The 20,062-nt window shown below is 36.1% G+C and overlaps 1 protein-coding gene, 1 long non-coding RNA gene and 1 other non-coding gene across 3 annotated transcripts; 2 read left to right on the forward strand and 1 right to left on the reverse strand.

The window, feature by feature from the left end:
* The first annotated feature begins 5,934 nt into the window (after positions 1-5,934).
* LOC134328252 (histone H2B-like) lies at positions 5,935-6,309 on the forward strand. The gene has a single exon (XM_063009337.1). The coding sequence runs from the start codon at positions 5,935-5,937 to the stop codon at positions 6,307-6,309; it is 375 nt and encodes a 124-aa protein (XP_062865407.1).
* Positions 6,310-10,066: 3,757 nt separating this feature from the next.
* On the forward strand, positions 10,067-10,140 carry trnan-guu (transfer RNA asparagine (anticodon GUU)). The gene has a single exon. It is a non-coding gene; the product is annotated as a tRNA-Asn (tRNA).
* Positions 10,141-11,605: 1,465 nt separating this feature from the next.
* Positions 11,606-18,745, reverse strand: LOC134328258 (uncharacterized). The gene is made up of 4 exons (XR_010014721.1): positions 18,633-18,745; positions 15,615-15,682; positions 15,374-15,471; positions 11,606-11,988 (listed from the first exon to the last, which is right to left on the reverse strand). It is a non-coding gene; the product is annotated as an uncharacterized LOC134328258 (long non-coding RNA).
* Between the last annotated feature and the right edge of the window lie 1,317 nt (positions 18,746-20,062).

Below are 20,062 nucleotides of genomic sequence, written 5' to 3' on the forward strand. Positions count from 1 at the left end.
TAAGGAATTCAACAAGAAAAACAAAAGCTGCCAACTGGCTGAAATAATTAACACAAAATGGACAAAACATTGTTTATTAGGGATGGAACATTTGATACCGAGGCTTTGAAGCTTGTTTCACTTTTGTAACACTGGACTCAGTGTATCAGAGCTTGTATTAAACCAGCAGGAATGTGCGGGACTGATTCAAAGCTTTGGTGCTTTTATCTCACTGACTATATAAGAGACAGTCAAACTACACTCTAATAAGTAATGTGTCATTTTTTCTACACAACTACTAGGGCTGCACGATATATCAGTTCAGCATCATCATCGCGATGTGTGCATGCGCAATAGTCACATTGCAGGACGTGCGATGTCATTTAATGCAAATTAAATCAAATACGTCATGCTTCAACTTTTTTGCTGCTTGACACAAAACTAAAATTCACACCGTTCTCATTTTCCATGACATATCTACACCAGTATGTTTGAAATCCTAGTGAGCCGCCTCGCTGTCTTCCTGCCTACATATGCAGCTGCCTCAGTAGAGAGGATTCTAATAAGTCATTAACTTTTATAAGGCAGGTTATTTGAACGCGCTACTTAGCGATTCCATCGGGTTTCACGTTTAGCATTCATCATCTTGCCATTAAAACCAATAGAATGATGTGGGACGGCGCTAACATGTCATTATAACATAACGATTCGTGTACAGATAACTGTTACATTTGCTGACAAGCCCAAACTTGCAAATAAAAACACTCGTTAAAAATCAATAATTATTTTTTTACGTTTGAAAATAACTTTGTCCGCACCGTCAGCCATGTTTATTTTCTGTGAGAGAAGACATGCCGCAATGAATTCTGGGATTGCCTTCATCACTAAGGACGCTTCCGATTCTCACTCGTTCTTGAGTCAAAATAACATTGAAATATTAACATGCCTCAGTAGTGAACTTAGTAAGGCATCTCGGATTTGGAACAGGTTTATAGCTGCTCTTTTGTTTGCATATTTTTTTTAAATAATGTTTACTACTTGAAGAGGTTTTGATTGTGAAATTAAATATTAAATGACCCATTTTGTCAATCTTGTTAATTCCCTCATGTGATCTTGAAGCTTTCTTAGTTTAATGCTCAGTTTCAACCGAGTACAAAGATGTAGCTTGTCATAATCTCTTGTATCCCTTGTAGGCACCACCATTTTTTCACATATGAGCCCCTTATTTAAAGTAAGATACATGCATTATTAATATTATTAATATTTTTTTTTAATATCGCAATATATATCACAGGAAGAAAATAAATCGCAATGTCAGTTTTTTCCAATATCGTGTCGCAACAACTACTGTGTCCTGTGGTCTGTAACATGTTTTGTGTCATTTTTGGCCACTTTTTACACAGACATGTAAAGTAACTTCAATAGTTAGTCTACACGTTTATGTGTAGAACTGTGAGAAAATATATATATATTTTTAAATATATATTTATTGAATTTTAATTACATTTGTTGGATAAAATTTCTGACTGGAAACATAGATTTTTTTTCCCATGGAAGATTAAAAATAATTTAATAAATAAAAATATGCGTTAACCAGTCACATTTCTCCTATCAAGTATATCTGTGTTTCATGGTTGATTTCCTCTTTTTGGACCATGCAAGGAAAGTAGCAGGATCCGTCCTTATTGGTAAGATGCAAAAGCAGTGGGGTTTCAAAATAGTCTAGTACTGAGTATGTTTTATTAATCTTTATTTATCTAAATTTTTTATTTTTTTTGTTTAATGTTTTCATTTTTTAATGTATTTATTCATTTTTTTATTTTACTCAGACATCTCTCTCTCTCTCTCTCTCTCTCTCTCTCTCTCTCTCTCTCTCTCTCTCTCTTAAAGTTTTTAAAGCATTTTGTTTAATTTACTCCAATTTTACTGTAAATTTTCTTATTTCAACTACCATTTTGATCATAAACTGAACCTTATCTCCTGATATAGATTGTATTGGCTACATTGTCATGTCTCTAATGGCTATTTGTCCCACCTAATTGTACAATATTAAAACTGAGACAAATATTGCGGATCTAATAATAATAAATAATAATACATTTTATTTATATAGCGCTTTTCAAGATACTCAAAGACGCTTTACATAAGACAAATAATCAAAACAAATACGTACATACACCATACAAATCAAATCATAGTACAAAATCAAAATAGTACATCAACATCAAGAATAATTAAGATAAAAATCTACTGCATTATAATAGGTTTTAGTGTTGCATAAAAGCCCTGTTGAATTTTTTCTTTTTTATCCTGTTGGCAAAGCATTCCTAAAAACTGCATAGCGTACATCAGTTACAATAATAGTTATGTGGAAAACATTGGATGGATCGTGAGCCGATTTACTGTGAAAAACAGTGGAGGCACTAGCGCGTTCTATAAGATCTACTCCGAGCAGCTGCGGTCACAGTGGGCGGTCGCTGCTTAACTCCGCCTCATCGTCTTCAACTAGGTCCGGTAGAGGGAAATAACAGGCTCGCTGTGAACATCGTCCTGCATTGACTCACTTCATCTCGACGAGAGCAGTAACCATGTCCGGAAGAGGAAAGGGCGGTTCAAATAGGATATAATTCTGATGAAACTTTAAATTCATCTCAAGTGACTCATTTATACTCCCAAAAAAGACAAAAGGCTTACATTAGTTCTATCAAAGATAAAAATGGTACAGTAGTTACAGATGCTAAAGAGATAATGAATACTATTAAAGATTTGTGTGAAGATATGTATAAGGAAATTGAAATTGATAAAAAATCTTTAAAATCCTTCTTAGACTTTAAACATAATAAAAACTATGACTATTTAGGCGAAAGTATTAAAGAATGTGAAGTGGTGTCTGCTATTAAACAACTGAATCTTAAAAAATCTCCTGGTAAAGATGGTTTGCCATCTGAATTTTATCACTTTGATATTCTTGTTTTTTCAAATTTATTAACACGGGTGTTTAATTTAGGTGTAAAAAGAGGTTATATGCATGACACTTTTTATGATGGTGTTTTATCTTTATTGTATAAGAAGGGAGATGTAAATGATATTAATAATTGGAGACACTTAACCTTAATGAACATCGATTACAAAATTTTCGCCAAAATAATAATGAATAGGTTAGAAGATGTATTAGATTTAATAATAATTAAAGAACAAACCTGTGCTATCAAAGGAAGACTAATGTGGGATAATTTAAATATTTCGAGGGAATTGGTGTTTGAGAGTGGTGAAAGTTTTTATATGGTCACTTTGGACCAGAAGAAAGCCTTTGATTTTGTATCAAGAGAATATTTATGGGAAGTTTTGAAAATGTATAATTTTTCTGATAATTTTATTAACATGATTAAGTGTATGTATATAAAATCTAATGTGCAGATTAATGTTAATGGTAATTTGACAGAATGTTTTCAAGTCATGAGAGGTGTTAAACAAGGTTGTCCCCTCAGTGCTGCCCTATATGTTCTTGGCTTAAGTCCATTAATTACTAAAATTCGAAATGATAAACGACTACAAGGAGTTAGATTAGGTGACAACCAATTTATAATATCTGCATATGCTGATGATATTACTGTGTTCATTAAAACAAGAAAAGATTTAGACATTATTTATGAACATTTCTCCTTATATGAGAAAGTGTCAGGAGCCACCCTGAATGTTTTAAAATCAGAATGTGAGTGGATTGGAGACATTAATAAAAAATTTCCAATTGATGTATCTGAGACTCAACATCTTAAAGTCCTAGGTATATATTTTGATAACAATGGCTGTGTAGATTATAACTGGAAAGAAAAAGAACAAATTATTAAAGAAGAATTTAGTAAATGGAAAAATTGTAATTTAAGTTATAAAACAAGAATAAATATGGTTAAGACCTTTATCTTATCAAAAATAATATTTTTATCCTGTATTTTCCCTCCCACAGATAAATGGCTTAAAAATATGAATAAATTATGTTGTAATTTTATTTGGAATTCAACACGTGAAGTAACTAAGCGTGAACTTTTATATAAACAGAAAAAAATGGGTGGTCTAGGAGCAATTGATCTTTCCATTAAAACAAAAATTTTTGTATGTAAAATTATTGCAAATGGCATTAACAGACAAGCTGATTGGATTGGAAACATCACAAATTGGAAACAGAAAAAAGGCCGCTCTAGAGCTTTAGTTCCTTATTATAAATTAATTTATGGTGATTTTATAAATAAATTTAATGTTTTGAATATAGATTGGATTAAGGATTCTAATAAAAAGATTTACAAGCTAATAGTAGATTTGAAATATTGTAATTTAGTGGATTTTAGAGGCCTTAGAGAGGAAGAAAAGAAAGAATGTGTAAATAATATTTTATGTAAAAAAATATCTGAGAAGTTAAGGGATATTACATGGTTGGTAGCAGTGAGGAGACTTCCAGTGAGATCTGTAGTGAAGTGGAGTTGTTTTGTGAAGACAAACATGTGCCCTATGCCAAAATGCCAGACAGAGGAAACTTTAGAACATTTTATTCTAGAGTGTTATCGTTCCCAAGAAGTATGGAGCAAAATGGAAAATTTAGGTCTTGAGATTAAAATTCATATGAAGTCCGTTTGTTTCGGTATTTTTTATGAAATCATGCCTAAAGATAAACATGACTTCTTGTGGTTAGTACTGTGTATTGTGAAGTCTAAATTATGGAAAACAAGATGCAGAATGACTATTGACCAACAGTTTGTTTCAGCAGAGAATGTTTATAAAAATATAAGAACTGAACTGAAAAGAATAAGAACAATGAATGTTTTATTTAAGGACTCTGAATTGTGGAAGATTTTAAAATTGTAAATGATTGTCTTGATAATGTAATGTAATTTCCATGTACTCTGATGAAGTTTAAATAAAATATTAAATAAAAAAAAGAAAAGGCGGCAAAGGTCTTGGAAAAGGAGGCGCTAAGCGTCACCGCAAAGTTCTCTGTGATAACATCCAGGGTATTACTAAACCCGCCATCCGCCGTTTGGCTCGCCGTGGCGGTGTGAAGCGTATTTCCGGCTTGATCTACGAGGAGACCCGCGGTGTGCTCAAGGTTTTCCTTGAGAACGTCATCCGTGATGCCGTCACCTACACCGAGCACGCCAAGAGAAAGACCGTCACCGCAATGGACGTGGTGTACGCTCTGAAACGCCAGGGACGCACCCTGTACGGATTCGGCGGTTAAACGTTCAGACCTCCACGCTAACACAACGGCTCTTTTAAGAGCCACACATATTTTCTACAAAAGATAAAGTTCTCCTTTTTTATTATTAATATTGTTATTAGTAGTAATACGTTCACTGATGCGTAGATTTGCAAATCACTTGTTTAGCCCCAAAAGCTTGAAAGCATCATTATAAGTAAAAATAACACATTTACTGATGCATTTTTTTGTGTAGCCATAAAAACCTGGCGTTATCATTAATAGTTTTAGTATTACGTTTACTATCCGATCTTGTTTAGCTTTCATACGGCGTGTTTGCATACTACCAATGTACAGCCATACTGTAGATTACACTACAATCATTAACACGATCTCTGTGTAAAATACAGTAAAACATTGTGCCTAAATGCCTCGCTTAAAAAACAAACAGAAAAATATCTATCTATCCTATCTATATATTTATATATAAAATTTAATAAAATATTGCTATTGAATCTTTTAAATTCGGTTTTAAAACATGTATCGACCTCAGATTAAGCGGGAACAGACAACAAAGAACAGATTCTAGTGAATGGGGCAGAAGGGGGCGTGGAACGGTATGTTGTCTGTCCAATAGAAACCCAGGACCTTGGACCAATCAGAGTTACGTGTTCCATCTTGGCTTACTCAGCATGCAGGGTTAATAAAGCGGGCGTGTAGAGCATCTATATTCACTAGCAGTTTGTTCTAGAGGAAACAGCAGCATCATGCCCGAACCAGCGAAGGCCGCGCCCAAGAAGGGCTCCAAGAAAACCGTCCCCAAGACCGCCGTCAAAGGAGGCAAGAAGCGCAGAAAGGCCAGGAAGGAGAGCTACGCTATCTACGTGTACAAGGTCATGAAACAGGTCCACCCTGATACCGGGATCTCCTCCAAGGCTATGGGCATCATGAACTCCTTCGTCAACGACATTTTCGAGCGTATCGCTGGTGAGTCCTCTCGTCTGGCTCACTACAACAAGCGCTCCACCATTACCTCCAGGGAGATCCAGACCGCCGTGCGCCTGCTGCTTCCCGGTGAGCTGGCCAAGCACGCCGTGTCCGAGGGTACCAAGGCCGTCACCAAGTACACCAGCTCCAAGTAATGCGCCTTAGTCGCTCTGGCAAACCAACGGTTCTTTTAAGAGCCACCCATCTTATCAAGTTAAGAGAATTTTCTTTTTTTAAATATTAGATCTGAATATGTTATACCCACTTTATCTAGATAGTTTCCCATGTTTGTAATACTTGACTCTTTGTCTTTTATTTTTTAATTAATATATTACTGTTTTTGGGCCCTGACTGCCACGGAGCGAGCGTTACCCAGAAACATTATAGTGCAGGTACATGAGAGCTTCATTCATCTCTTATTTCATGAGTGATTAATAATTGATTCCTAAATGTAATACATGAATGAATTCATTATGAATATGCACAAGTTCATTTTGTCTAATGTAAGTGGTGGACAAGGTACACAAACCATGTAGTTAAAGTAGAGATATCCAAGGTAAAATATTACTCCAGTAATAGTAAAAATACTCTTTACCTCCACTTGAGTAAAAGTACTAAAGTATTTACCTTCAAATGTACTTAAGTATGAAAGTAAAAGTAGCATGATTTATTATGGCTCTAATGTTTCATGATCATTTCTGTAACAAGACTCTTAATTAATCAACTTTTAGGTGAAAAGACTCTAGTGTCATTCATTAATCTGACACTAATGTTTATTAAAATTATCATAAGAACAAAACACTGATTGGTGCGATCGCTTCACGTTTCCTTTATTTTGACAATGTTATATTTTTATTCACACATAAACCAAAAGGAATCAAAGATTGTTCAGAATGTAGTGGAGAAAAAAGTAAAACATTTCACCACCAAATGTGGTGGAGTTAAAGTAAAAACTCACCCAACTAGTTACATTTACTTAGTTACTGTCCACCACTGCTAATGTATGTCTTAATGCAGGAGCAATATATTAATTATTTTAGTAATTAAGGTACAAGTGTCATCAGTTATTCATGAGATTCATACAGGTCATCAGGATGACCATCACAAATATTACCTCATGTCATGTTTGTGGTGCTTAAACTAAAAAGTGGTGCTTAAATATTTCTTATTTAATTTTATGATCTGCTGCGGATTAAATAACTAAAGATTTGTTATGAAATCACTGAAAATGTTTGCTAAGTAGTAGAAATGAATGTGGCTCTATGGGATGAAAATGTACAACGGTTCCCTATGGGAGTGTCGCCACTCTGTTCTCTCTACCACTCTGGATACACTTAAAACATCGTCCCGTTATTATTGTTAGGATTTAAGTTTTGATTAAGCTGACAGTGTAATGGTCAACTATTATCATTAAACAACATTAAGTGGCTCCATTTATATGCATTCTGACATAGAGCAAGCGTTGTTCAATTGTTTTATTTAGACACAATGCCGCGCAGCTTATACTGATGGCTTTTAGTCTTTACGTATCATTTGCAGATATTAAACTATCTGTTTTGTTGTGCCTCATGTGTAACAAATTGTCATTGGACTATATGTCCATGTTTAGTGATGATGCTGATAATGTCATAATAAGAGAAGAAGAAGAGCAAGAATAAAATAATCACAGGATTGCTTGCCTAAAACAAGAACAAATACAACAGCAGAGAAAAAAAACCCCACTACTACTAATATAAAGTACTACTATATGTATGTTATATATATATATATATATATATATATATGTTTCAGGCTTCTTGTTGAGAAGTACCAAGACAACCGTATCTTGCCTACAGTCAAGATACGGTTGTCTTGGTACTTCTCACCAGGGCGCCGCCACACATGCTGGACACCATCTGAGCCAAACAAGTTCATATTGGTCTTGTCAGACCACAGGGCATTCCAGTAATCCATGTTCTTGGACTGTTTTCTGGCTTTCTTGTGCGTCAGCTTCCTTCTGGGATGACGACCATGCAGACCGAGTTGATGCAGTGTGCGGCGTATGGTCTGAGCACTGACAGGCTGACCTCCCACGTCTTCAACCTCTGCAGCAATGCTGGCAGCACTCATGTGTCTATTTTTTAAAGCCAACCTCTGGATATGACGCCGAACACGTGGACTCAACTTCTTTGGTCGACCCTGGCGAAGCCTGTTCCGAGTGGAACATGTCCTGGAAAACCGCTGTATGACCTTGGCCACCATGCTGTAGCTCAGTTTCAGGGTGTTAGCAATCTTCTTATAGCCCAGGCCATCTTTGTGGAGAGCAACAATTCTATTTCTCACATCCTCAGAGAGTTCTTTGCCATGAGGTGCCATGTTGAGAAAATTGTACCCAAAACACCAAATTTAACAGCCCTGCTCCCCATTTACACCTGGGACCTTGACACATGACACCAGGGAGGGACAACGACACATTTGGGCACAATTTGGACATGTTTACTGTGGGGTGTACTCACTTATGTTGCCAGCTATTTAGACATTAATGGCTGTGTGTTGAGTTATTTTCAGAAGACAGTAAATCTACACTGCTATACAAGCTGTACACTGACTACTCTAAGTTATATTCAAGTTTCATGTCTATAGTGTTGTCCCATGAAAAGATATAATGAAATATTTGCAGAAATGTGAGGGGTGTACTCACTTTTGTGATACACTGTATATATATAAATTATGAATAACCATACAACAATAAAAAAAAATCTTTATCTCTATATCTGTTTTTTCTCTTTCTATTTTATTCAAAGAGCTTAATTAGTGTGACTGTTGTAGTACTTACAGTATTGCTAAAGCATTGAAAAGACAGAATATGAATGTATATTAAATTTTGGATGTTTATTAGCCGAGAATGAGCCGAAAGAAAGTCGAATGTCCAATATAAAACTAACTTTACCACTGTCCTAACACCTACTTATTTAACGAATGCTTACACAGATGAAAGTAGGCTACATACTACAAAAACTATTTTATAATAATTTTAAGATTAAATGTATTTATTTAAAGAAAGATTAAAATGAAACCTCTGATCAAGCGCCAACTTCAGCTAACGCGTTAGGGAGCGTCATAAAACAGAAAAACGTAGAAAACATTTCATCTGCACTTATTACAGAGAAATAAATCCATTAACGTCTTTTAATATATTGAGGAATCATGTCAAACTATTTTTTATAAACACATATTAATGTTCCTCACAACCTACAAACCTTGTTTTATAGTTACTGCTTTTATTTTTGTATTATTTATAGTTAAGATCAATTAATCCATAACAAGTGCATATAAGGGATAAATCAATTAAACTCAGATGTAATTTAATATAATAAAGTCAAACTATTTTTAATATAGGGGTCGGGCCTGGTTAGTACTTGGATGGGAGACCGCCTGGGAATACCAGGTGCTGGAAGCTTTTATCTACACACACACACACCGTCACTCCAAACCTCCTGTTACACACTGACCCAGTGACTTTTTCTTCATCAAAGCTACACAATGACACAAAGATCAGCTCAAACTTTCATTCTTACTACAGTAAAACACATTCAACTGACTTTTAAAGTGAAGTTCAAAATGTTGTACATCGTCTCCATCTAGTGCTGCTAGAAATAAATTACAGCTTGTTGCTTGGGTACAGATTTTATAATATATACAAATTAAAGAGTGTTTATGGCTCTTCTGTCCCAAGTGTTTTTGTAACGTGTTGAAGACCTGCAATGGCGACTGTTTTTGGTATACAGGAAAGAAAAGGCCGAAAGTAGGTGAAAAAGTGCTATATGGCAACCCAGCACTGTATAAATAAAATGTTATACTGTTTATAAGCATGAAGTAAACATTAGCAAGTCATGTGACTCGTGTGTTCACTCATGTGAAAGAGCTGCGCGTGTCTCTGTGGCGCAATCGGTTAGCGCGTTCGGCTGTTAACCGAAAGGTTGGTGGTTCGAGTCCACCCAGGGACGAGTGTCTTTTATTGCACAACCTGCCTGTTGATCAAACGGATATGAGACACAACAATGTGTAGTCCCACAGAATAGTGCAAATAAGTAACTGAAAACAACCAGTAAACAACAGTCCTACAAGCACAAATATCCACCTGATATGTCACCAGAGACCGGCTGTTCTGGTTTCTGTAGATGTTAAATGAAGATACTCGCCCAACGTGGGGCTCGAACCCACGACCCTGAGATTAAGAACATCATGACCAGATTAAGAACTAATTCACAGTTTACAAACAAACACAATTCAGAATAAGTAACAGAAACAGACACAGACTTACTGTCGCCTTTAAACTACTACACAATTACTGAACCCGCTCCATTATGCTTTACACCTCAGTGTATATTATCTGGAAACAGATGCTCTTCATATATAAATATGTTTTACATTTGCTTGTAAATTAAAACATCAATTCAGGTTGTTTTTAGTAAAAATATTAACAGTAGCTCAACATGATTTAATGAGTGAAAACTTGATGTTTGGAGCCCCTCTGGTGTGCAGGCTGGTACTGTGTATCAGCACTACTTACTGTGTGCAGGACCTGAGTCGTATCTGCTCCACTCACTGGTTGGTGGCATTAAACTCAGTCAAGAACTTTAAGAAATATATAGTTTAGATGGTTCACACATATAAGAACCCACAAAACCTCTTAGATGTGTATTAAGAAAGTCTGTTTCAGCTGTTGAATTGGGTCAGTGTAGAATTATGCACAAGGATCTAAAGAGAGTATAGATGTACTGGCCGGTTAGCTCAGTTGATTAGAGCGTGGTGCTAATAACTCCAAGGTCGTGGGTTCGATCCCCGTACGGGCCACACCCACTTTTGGACTTAAACTAATAAACAAGTGATCCTTCTCTAACTAGCAGGTCCTATTAAACTGGACTTCAAACATTGTCTCTGACACTGTGAGATATTTTTACTGCCCCTCTCATTCAGGTCAGAAACATGCCATTATTACAATTTACCAAACTTAATGACCCTTCTGTAAATGGTTTAATGTGCACACTGCTGCTACTGGCTTGTTTTTCTTTTCTACAATGTAAGTTCAGACCTTCAGGTTCATGTTATTTGAGATCTCTACATAGATTTCTTCCTCATGAACAGAAAGACGCAGTTCAGTTTGAGAAGCGCACAGCGGGAGAGCGAGTGAGTCTGCGCGTTCAAATGAATCAAACGAGTCGATTCCTTAATCCGGTTCTTTAAGTCAAACGACAGGAACAAATTCGAAAGAGTCGATTCACTAATTTGATTGTACTCAGCAATGAGCACAATTCTTTTTGATGAAGTCAACGTTTTATATGTTATACACAATACTTAAAATAGTCGGATCACTATCGTTAGCTGTCATTTAAAAATACAGAGAGAAACCATCTCATCTAACAAAATAGAATAAAATAATGTATAACAGTTTAATGATGCACCATACATACAGTGAAGCAAAAATAACATTCAAAGCTCAACAACATAAAAATACATCAAATCACCTAAATATTATCTACATAACACATACAGCAAAAACATGTGAATGTGGAAGCATGTGTGTGTGTGTGCATGCTTATGAATACAGTTGAGTACAGTTCTATTATGAATATTAATAGAATAGATACGTATAGATACATGAAGTGATATAAACACACATTAACTCCTCGGCAATAGAGAGATACAGATGTGCTAGTGGAGATTTATTATTGCTGAGCTGCTGTTCAACTCCAGTCCAGTTGGTGACGCTGGTGCGTCCTAAGTTATTCTGCCATCCGCCATTAATCATCATAAGAACAAGAAGCTGCTGTGTTTGTACTGTAGATCCTCATCTGTAAGTAAAATATGTATTTCATTATAACCCTTATATTTCATTATAACTACATTCTAATTCCTGATGAAACTAGAGTTCATAATAAAACATCACTGTGAGGATTTGAGATTTAACTCCACTTTCATTTAAACACACAAACTATTAGCTGCTCCGCTAACTGTTAGCATCACACATGATTCAGTACTGATGAACCGATTCATTTGAACCGAGTCACCAAAATGATTTAATTGATTGGAACCGAGTTTCTTCATGATTAAATCTCACATTTTTATATAAACACGTGATATTTTTAAACTTTGTTTATAGTTGAACTTTGTTTATACTGGAACTGTGTTTACAGGTGAACTTTGTTTACAGGTGAACTTTGTTTACTGTTGAACTTTGTTTACAGTTGAACTTTGTTTACAGTTGAACTTTGTTTACAGGTGAACTTTGTTTACAGGTGAACTTTGTTTACTGTTGAACTTTGTTTACAGTTGAACCTTGTTTACAGTTGAACTTTGTTTACAGGTGAACTTTGTTTACAGTTGAACTTTGTTTACTGTTGAACTTTGTTTACAGTTGAACCTTGTTTACAGTTGAACTTTGTTTACAGTTGAACTTTGTTTACAGGTGAACTTTGTTTACAGTTGAACTTTGTTTACAGGTGGTTTTGTAGACTTTTGTAGTCACAGTCAGCTGAAAAGTGTAAGCGAGCGTCTTTAATTGTGTACTTAATTATCACTGCGCCATCTACACTAAATGTTTTACTACGCGTCTAAACCATGTATTACGGTACCTGGGGGGTATTCCAGAAAGCAGGTTAAGTGATTAAACCGGGTAAGTTAACTCAGAATTAAGGAAAACTCGGGGTTTTCCGTTCCAGAAACCGAGATTAAAGAGAGCCTGTGTCAGTTACTATAGCAACTTACGCTCTGAAGCTAACCTGCTCGCTGGCAGGTTAACTTAAACCTAACCCGGGGTTACTCGCACTTTCCTCATGTAAACCCGGCGTGTTCTTTACTCCAGGATCCAGTGGATCCCGACGCGCTAATTATTCGAAGAGATCTTAGTCAGGAACGAGTCACTAAACTTAGTTTAGTCATTTCCGGATGGATTTATTCGCAAACCTTTCCGTTTTTATCACAGTCAGTCAATTCGGGGAGAGTGGGGACAGTTGCCACAAGGGGCAGCTGCAACATTATTAATCACAATAATCACAATATTAATAAAAAGGCTTGTTATAACATTAATTATAACATTATGGATGGAATGTTATATATATATATACAGTGTATCACAAAAGTGAGTACACCCCTCACATTTCTGCAGATATTTAAGTATATCTTTTCATGGGACAACACTGACAAAATGACACTTTGACACAATGAAAAGTAGTCTGTGTGCAGCTTATATAACAGTGTAAATTTATTCTTCCCTCAAAATAACTCAATATACAGCCATTAATGTCTAAACCACCGGCAACAAAAGTGAGTACACCCCTTAGTGAAAGTTCCTGAAGTGTCAATATTTTGTGTGGCCATCATTATTTCCCAGAACTGCCTTAACTCTCCTGGGCATGGAGTTTACCAGAGCTTCACAGGTTGCCACTGGAATGCTTTTCCACTCCTCCATGACGACATCACGGAGCTGGCGGATATTCGAGACTTTGCGCTCCTCCACCTTCCGCTTGAGGATGCCCCAAAGATGTTCTATTGGGTTTAGGTTTGGAGACATGCTTGGCCAGTCCATCACCTTTACCCTCAGCCTCTTCAATAAAGCAGTGGTCGTCTTAGAGGTGTGTTTGGGGTCATTATCATGCTGGAACACTGCCCTGCGACCCAGTTTCCGGAGGGAGGGGATCATGCTCTGCTTCAGTATTTCACAGTACATATTGGAGTTCATGTGTCCCTCAATGAAATGTAACTCCCCAACACCTGCTGCACTCATGCAGCCCCAGACCATGGCATTCCCACCACCATGCTTGACTGTAGGCATGACACACTTATCTTTGTACTCCTCACCTGATTGCCGCCACACATGCTTGAGACCATCTGAACCAAACAAATTAATCTTGGTCTCATCAAACCATAGGACATGGTTCCAGTAATCCATGTCCTTTGTTGACATGTCTTCAGCAAACTGTTTGCGGGCTTTCTTGTGTAGAGACTTCAGAAGAGGCTTCCTTCTGGGGTGAGAGCCATGCAGACCAATTTGATGTAGTGTGCGGCGTATGGTCTGAGCACTGACAGGCTGACCCCCCACCTTTTCAATCTCTGCAGCAATGCTGACAGCACTCCTGCGCCTATCTTTCAAAGACAGCAGTTGGATGTGACGCTGAGCACGTGCACTCAGCTTCTTTGGACGACCAACTCGAGGTCTGTTCTGAGTGGACCCTGCTCTTTTAAAACGCTGGATGATCTTGGCCACTGTGCTGCAGCCCAGTTTCAGGGTGTTGGCAATCTTCTTGTAGCCTTGGCCATCTTCATGTAGCGCAACAATTCGTCTTTTAGGATCCTCAGAGAGTTCTTTGCCATGAGGTGCCATGTTGGAACTTTCAGTGACCAGTATGAGAGAGTGTGAGAGCTGTACTACTAAATTGAACACACCTGCTCCCTATGCACACCTGAGACCTAGTAACACTAACAAATCACATGACATTTTGGAGGGAAAATGACAAGCAGTGCTCAATTTGGACATTTAGGGGTGTAGTCTCTTAGGGGTGTACTCACTTTTGTTGCCGGTGGTTTAGACATTAATGGCTGTATATTGAGTTATTTTGAGGGAAGAATAAATTTACACTGTTATATAAGCTGCACACAGACTACTTTTCATTGTGTCAAAGTGTCATTTTGTCAGTGTTGTCCCATGAAAAGATATACTTAAATATCTGCAGAAATGTGAGGGGTGTACTCACTTTTGTGATACACTGTATATATATATATATATATATATATATATATATATATATATATATATATATATATATATATATATGTGTATATGTGTGTGTGTGTGTGTGTGTGTGTGTGTGTGTATAATTTTACTGGTAGTGGTATTTTTACAGCCACATTAATGAGTGAAAACCCTGTATGTACAAAAAAAGTCTTTGCAAAATTATGTTAAAGAATGATTTTACTACATATCAATGAATGTTGCAACTGCCCTGTTATGGGTCTATTCAAGTATTATTTTTTTACAAATATTATCATATGCATATATGTTACAGTTGTGTGTGGGTGGGTAGCTGACAGATGTGGATTTTATTTTATTAAAATGTTGTCTTTTATTATTTGAACAGCAGACAGAATATCCCTCCACATACAGGTAGTGACCATTATCTTAAAAAACGAATAAATGTCAAATAAAACAGTGTAACATTTAATACATGTTCTGCAACCTACTGTTCTCCATCTTATGCAGATGCTTTCATCAAGATCCTATGTGATGCTCCCCACATTACAATCATTGAAGCCAAATAGTCAGGCTCTGTGCATGATCACTGAAAATAAAACAATGCAACAAGTTCATTTCCTTGTCCTTATTCTTTAGTGAGAACATTTATATTTATACACCCGTAGCACCGACACCCATCTTAAATTCAAGCAACTGAATTTCTAGCCTTGACTGTTTTATATGCTCCACCTGAGGATCACACTTGGCAGTTTGTTTCTCCAGATAGACCTTGTATAGTCCATTTTATTTACACCCAACTTGAAAGAAAGAGACAAAAATAGCATGTTATGATCAAACATAGCTTAATGTGTTCTAAATATTTCAGATATTTGGTAAGACATTTTTACTGTTCTAAGCTGAGCTTTGGATGTGGATGGTCCCTCATCTGATTCGGAACTGCCCATCACATTCTGTTAGAGGACAGTCACACACATTATAATGGTAGATCAAATGAAATGCCATGCTCTATGTTCAACATATACTGTTCCTCTGTAGGCCTCCCAGTATTATCCCACTCTGAGGCAGCGGAGATGGTTTCTTTATCGTTCTTCAACAGTGTTTTTTTTTTGTATTAAAGAACATTATGTATACTCATCAGGATCTAGGGACATTTAGATCACTAACAATTGCAGGAGGCTCAAACCACCAATCACTGTAGAGATGGCAATAAAAGTATTCAGACTGTACCAATGCAGTTCTTAATATTCCACAGTTTATGCACTACAGACTAATGATTTACATGTAATAAACATGCCTTGAACATAGAAGTTTTTGTATTTTATTTTTATCTGCTGCTATGTGCATCTGATTCCACTTGAATTACACCTAGATTGAGTAAATGAAACGGAAAAAACGTGTAAAATCGTGACAAACTGACATATTAAACATTTTGCCCTATCCTTCTGCTAAATGTTGAATTATGTTTCAACAAGTTTTTTTATTGAATTTAAACTCACGCATTAACTCACATTTAACTAACTTTTTTTTTGCCATTTGTGACATCTTTTTTTACGGACGATGCTGTATTACTTTTACATTTAAAACATTTTCATGATCTGCACATGCAAACATTAAAATAAACACTTCTATTGGTGTAAAATATTACGGACTACTTTTTCTTTCATTCACATCCATGATGAATCCATTTATCACCACTCCATTGAGAATGCCTGTTTATAGTTAACCGTGAACGCGCTTCTGCCGGGTTTAATCTACTCAGAATTGAGTAATCTAACCCTGAACCGCTTTACTGGAACAGAAAACTCCGGCTATGACACGGTGAGATAAGTCAACTCGGAGTTCAGGTTTAAGTTAGAAGTTTGTTAAACCTGCTTTCTGGAATACCCCCCAGGTACCGTAATACATGGTTTAGACACACAGTAAAACATTTAGTGTAGATGGCGCAGTGATAATTAAGTACACAATTAAAGACGCTCGCTTACACTTTTCAGCTGACTGTGACTACAAAAGTCTACAAAACCACCTGTAAACAAAGTTAAACTAAGTTCTACTATAAACAAAGTTCCAGTATAAACAAAGTTCACCTGTAAACAAAGTTCAACTGTAAACAAAGTTCAACTGTAAACAAAGTTCAACTATAAACAAAGTTCAACTATAAACAAAGTTTAAAAATATCACGTGTTTATATAAAAATGTGAGATTTAATCATGAAGAAACTCGGTTCTAATCAATCGATTCATTTTGGTAAATCGGTTCAAATGAATCGGTTCATCAGTACTGAATCATGTGTGATGCTAACAGTTAGCGGAGCAGCTAATAGTTTGTGTGTTTAAATAAAAGTGGAGTTAAAGCTCCTCAAATCCTCACAGTGATGTTTTATTATGAACTCTAGTTTTATTATGAATTAGAATGTAGTTATAATGAAATATAAGGGTTATAATTAAATACATATTTTACTTACAGATGAGGATCTACAGTACAAACACAGCAGCTTCTTGTTCTTCTTATGATGGTTAATGCTTAGCAGCTTAAGCATTAATAAATCTCCACTAGCACATCTGTATCTCTCTATTGCCGAGGAGTTAATGTGTGTTTATATCACTTCTTGTATCTATACGTATCTATTCTATTAATATTCATAAGCATGCACACACACACACACACATACACACACATACACATGCTTTCACGTTCACATGTTTTTGCTGTATGTGTTATGTAGGTAATATTTAGGTGATTTGATGTATTTTTATGTTGTTGAGCTTTGAATGTTATTTTTGCTTCATGTATGTATGGTGCATCATTAAACTGTTATACATTATTTTATTCTATTTTGTTAGATGAGATGGTTTGTTTTTGTATTTTTAAAGGACAGCTAACGATAGTGATCCGACTCTTTTAAGTAGTGTGTATAACATGAAATGTTGACTTTATCAAAAAGAATCGACTCCCTTAGCTTCCAACTGCTCATTGCTGAGTACAATCAAATTAGTGAATCGACTCTTTCGAGTCTATTCCTGTCGTTTAACTTAAAGAACCGGATTAAGGAATCGACTCGTTTGATTCATTTGAACGCGCAGACTCACTCGCTCTCCCGCTGTGCGCTTCTCAAACTGAACTGCGTCTTTCTGTACATGAGGAAGAAATCTATGTAGAGATCTCAAATAACATGAACCTGAAGGTCTGAACTTACATTGTAGAAAAGAAAAACAAGCCAGTAGCAGCAGTGTGCACATTAAACCATTTACAGAAGGGTCATTAAGTTTAGTAAATTGAGATAATTGCATGTTTCTGACCTGAATGAGAGGGGCAGTAAAAGAATCTCACACTGTCAGAGACAATGTTTGAAGTCCAGGTTAATAGTACCTGCTAGTTAGAGAAGGATCACTTGTTTATTAGTTTAAGTCCAAAGGTGGGTGTGGCCCGTACGGGGATCGAACCCGCGACCTTGGCGTTATTAGCACCACGCTCTAACCAACTGAGCTAACTAAAATTCCGTAAATGTAACATGACATTAGAGAAACTGCTTGGAAGAACGTCTAGGACTGACTGTAGTCCTCTCTAAAGCTACCTGAGCAGTGTTGGGGTAGTTACTCAAAAAAGTAATCCATTACTCATTACTTATTACTTAACTAAAATTGTACTGGGATTACTTTACTCATTACATCCTGGAAAATGTACTGTACCATACTGTATCATACTGTACTGTACCACACTGTACTGGCATCATGCTCCACATTTACTTACAGAAGATATCATCATCATCTTCATCCTCCTCCTTTTGTATTATTTTCTTCTGGAATTCTTCATGTTGTAGATCCACAGGGGTGACGTGTCCCTCTTCTGCTGACTGCATTATTAAAGCTCTAATAGACAGACAGACAGATGTGTTGTATTTATATTTAAAGGGAAATTCTTTAGACTGTTGTAACTGGCTGTTGTTATTGTTATGAACTGAAGCTGGTCTGTACACAACCAAACTGACACAAGTTTGTCATCCCATTATTTCAATTTTCTACAGTAACATTATCTATAAGTGTTCTTTATGATAATAGGGGTGACATTTAATAACAATTTAATTTCACATTTTTGATTTTCAAAACGTGGTATTAACACAACCGAATAGACACTTCACATGAGTTTGAGATCCGATCACAACAAATTCCTACAGTAAAAATGTCTGAAATGTATTTCATTAATAACAGAGTTGATGCTCTTCTTGAATTGAGTGAATTTTATGCATCAGAACACGGTAAATAATGTTTATTAAACTGTAAACAGCAGTTTTACCCTCTTCAACGCTTCGGGTACCGTAATACATGGTTTAGACGCGCAGTAAACAGTTTACTTCATCAAGCTAGTACACAATTAAAGACGCTCGCTTACACGTTTCACCTGACTGTGACTATAAAGCTCTACAAACCACCTGTAAACAAAGTTCCACTGTAAACAAAGTTCCACTGTAAACAAAGTTCCACTATAAAGTTCAACTGTAAAAAAGTTTAAAAATATCACGTGTTTATATAAAAATGTGAGATTTAATCATGAAGAAACTCAATCAGTTCCTCTCAATTCATTCATTTAGATGGATCGGTTCAAATGAATCGGTTCATCAGTACTGAATCATGTGTGATGCTAACAGGTAGCGGAGCAGCTAATAGTTTGTGTGTTTAAATGAAAGTGGAGTTAAAGCTCCTCAAATCCTCACAGTGATGTTTTATTATGAACTCTAGTTTTATTATGAATTAGAATGTAGTTATAATTAAATATAAGGGTTATAATTAAATACATATTTTACTTACAGATGAGGCTCTACAGTACAAACACAGCAGCTTCTTGTTCTTCTTATGATGGTTAATGGCGGATGGCAGAACAACTTAAGACGCAGCAGCGCCACCAACTGGACTGGAATTGAACAGCAGCTCAGCAATAATAAATCTCCACTAGCACATCTGTATCTCTCTATTGCCGAGGAGTTAATGTGTGTTTATATCACTTCATGTATCTATACGTATCTATTCTATTAATATTCATAAGCATGCACACACACACACACACACACACACACACACACATGGTTCCACGTTCACATGTTTTTGCTGTATGTGTTATGTAGATAATATTTAGGTGATTTGATGTATTTTCATGTTGTTGAGCTTAATTATGTTGTTTTTGCT

The sequence above is a fragment of the Trichomycterus rosablanca genome, chromosome 15, assembly GCF_030014385.1.
Source record: "Trichomycterus rosablanca isolate fTriRos1 chromosome 15, fTriRos1.hap1, whole genome shotgun sequence".
NCBI lineage: Eukaryota > Metazoa > Chordata > Actinopteri > Siluriformes > Trichomycteridae > Trichomycterus > Trichomycterus rosablanca.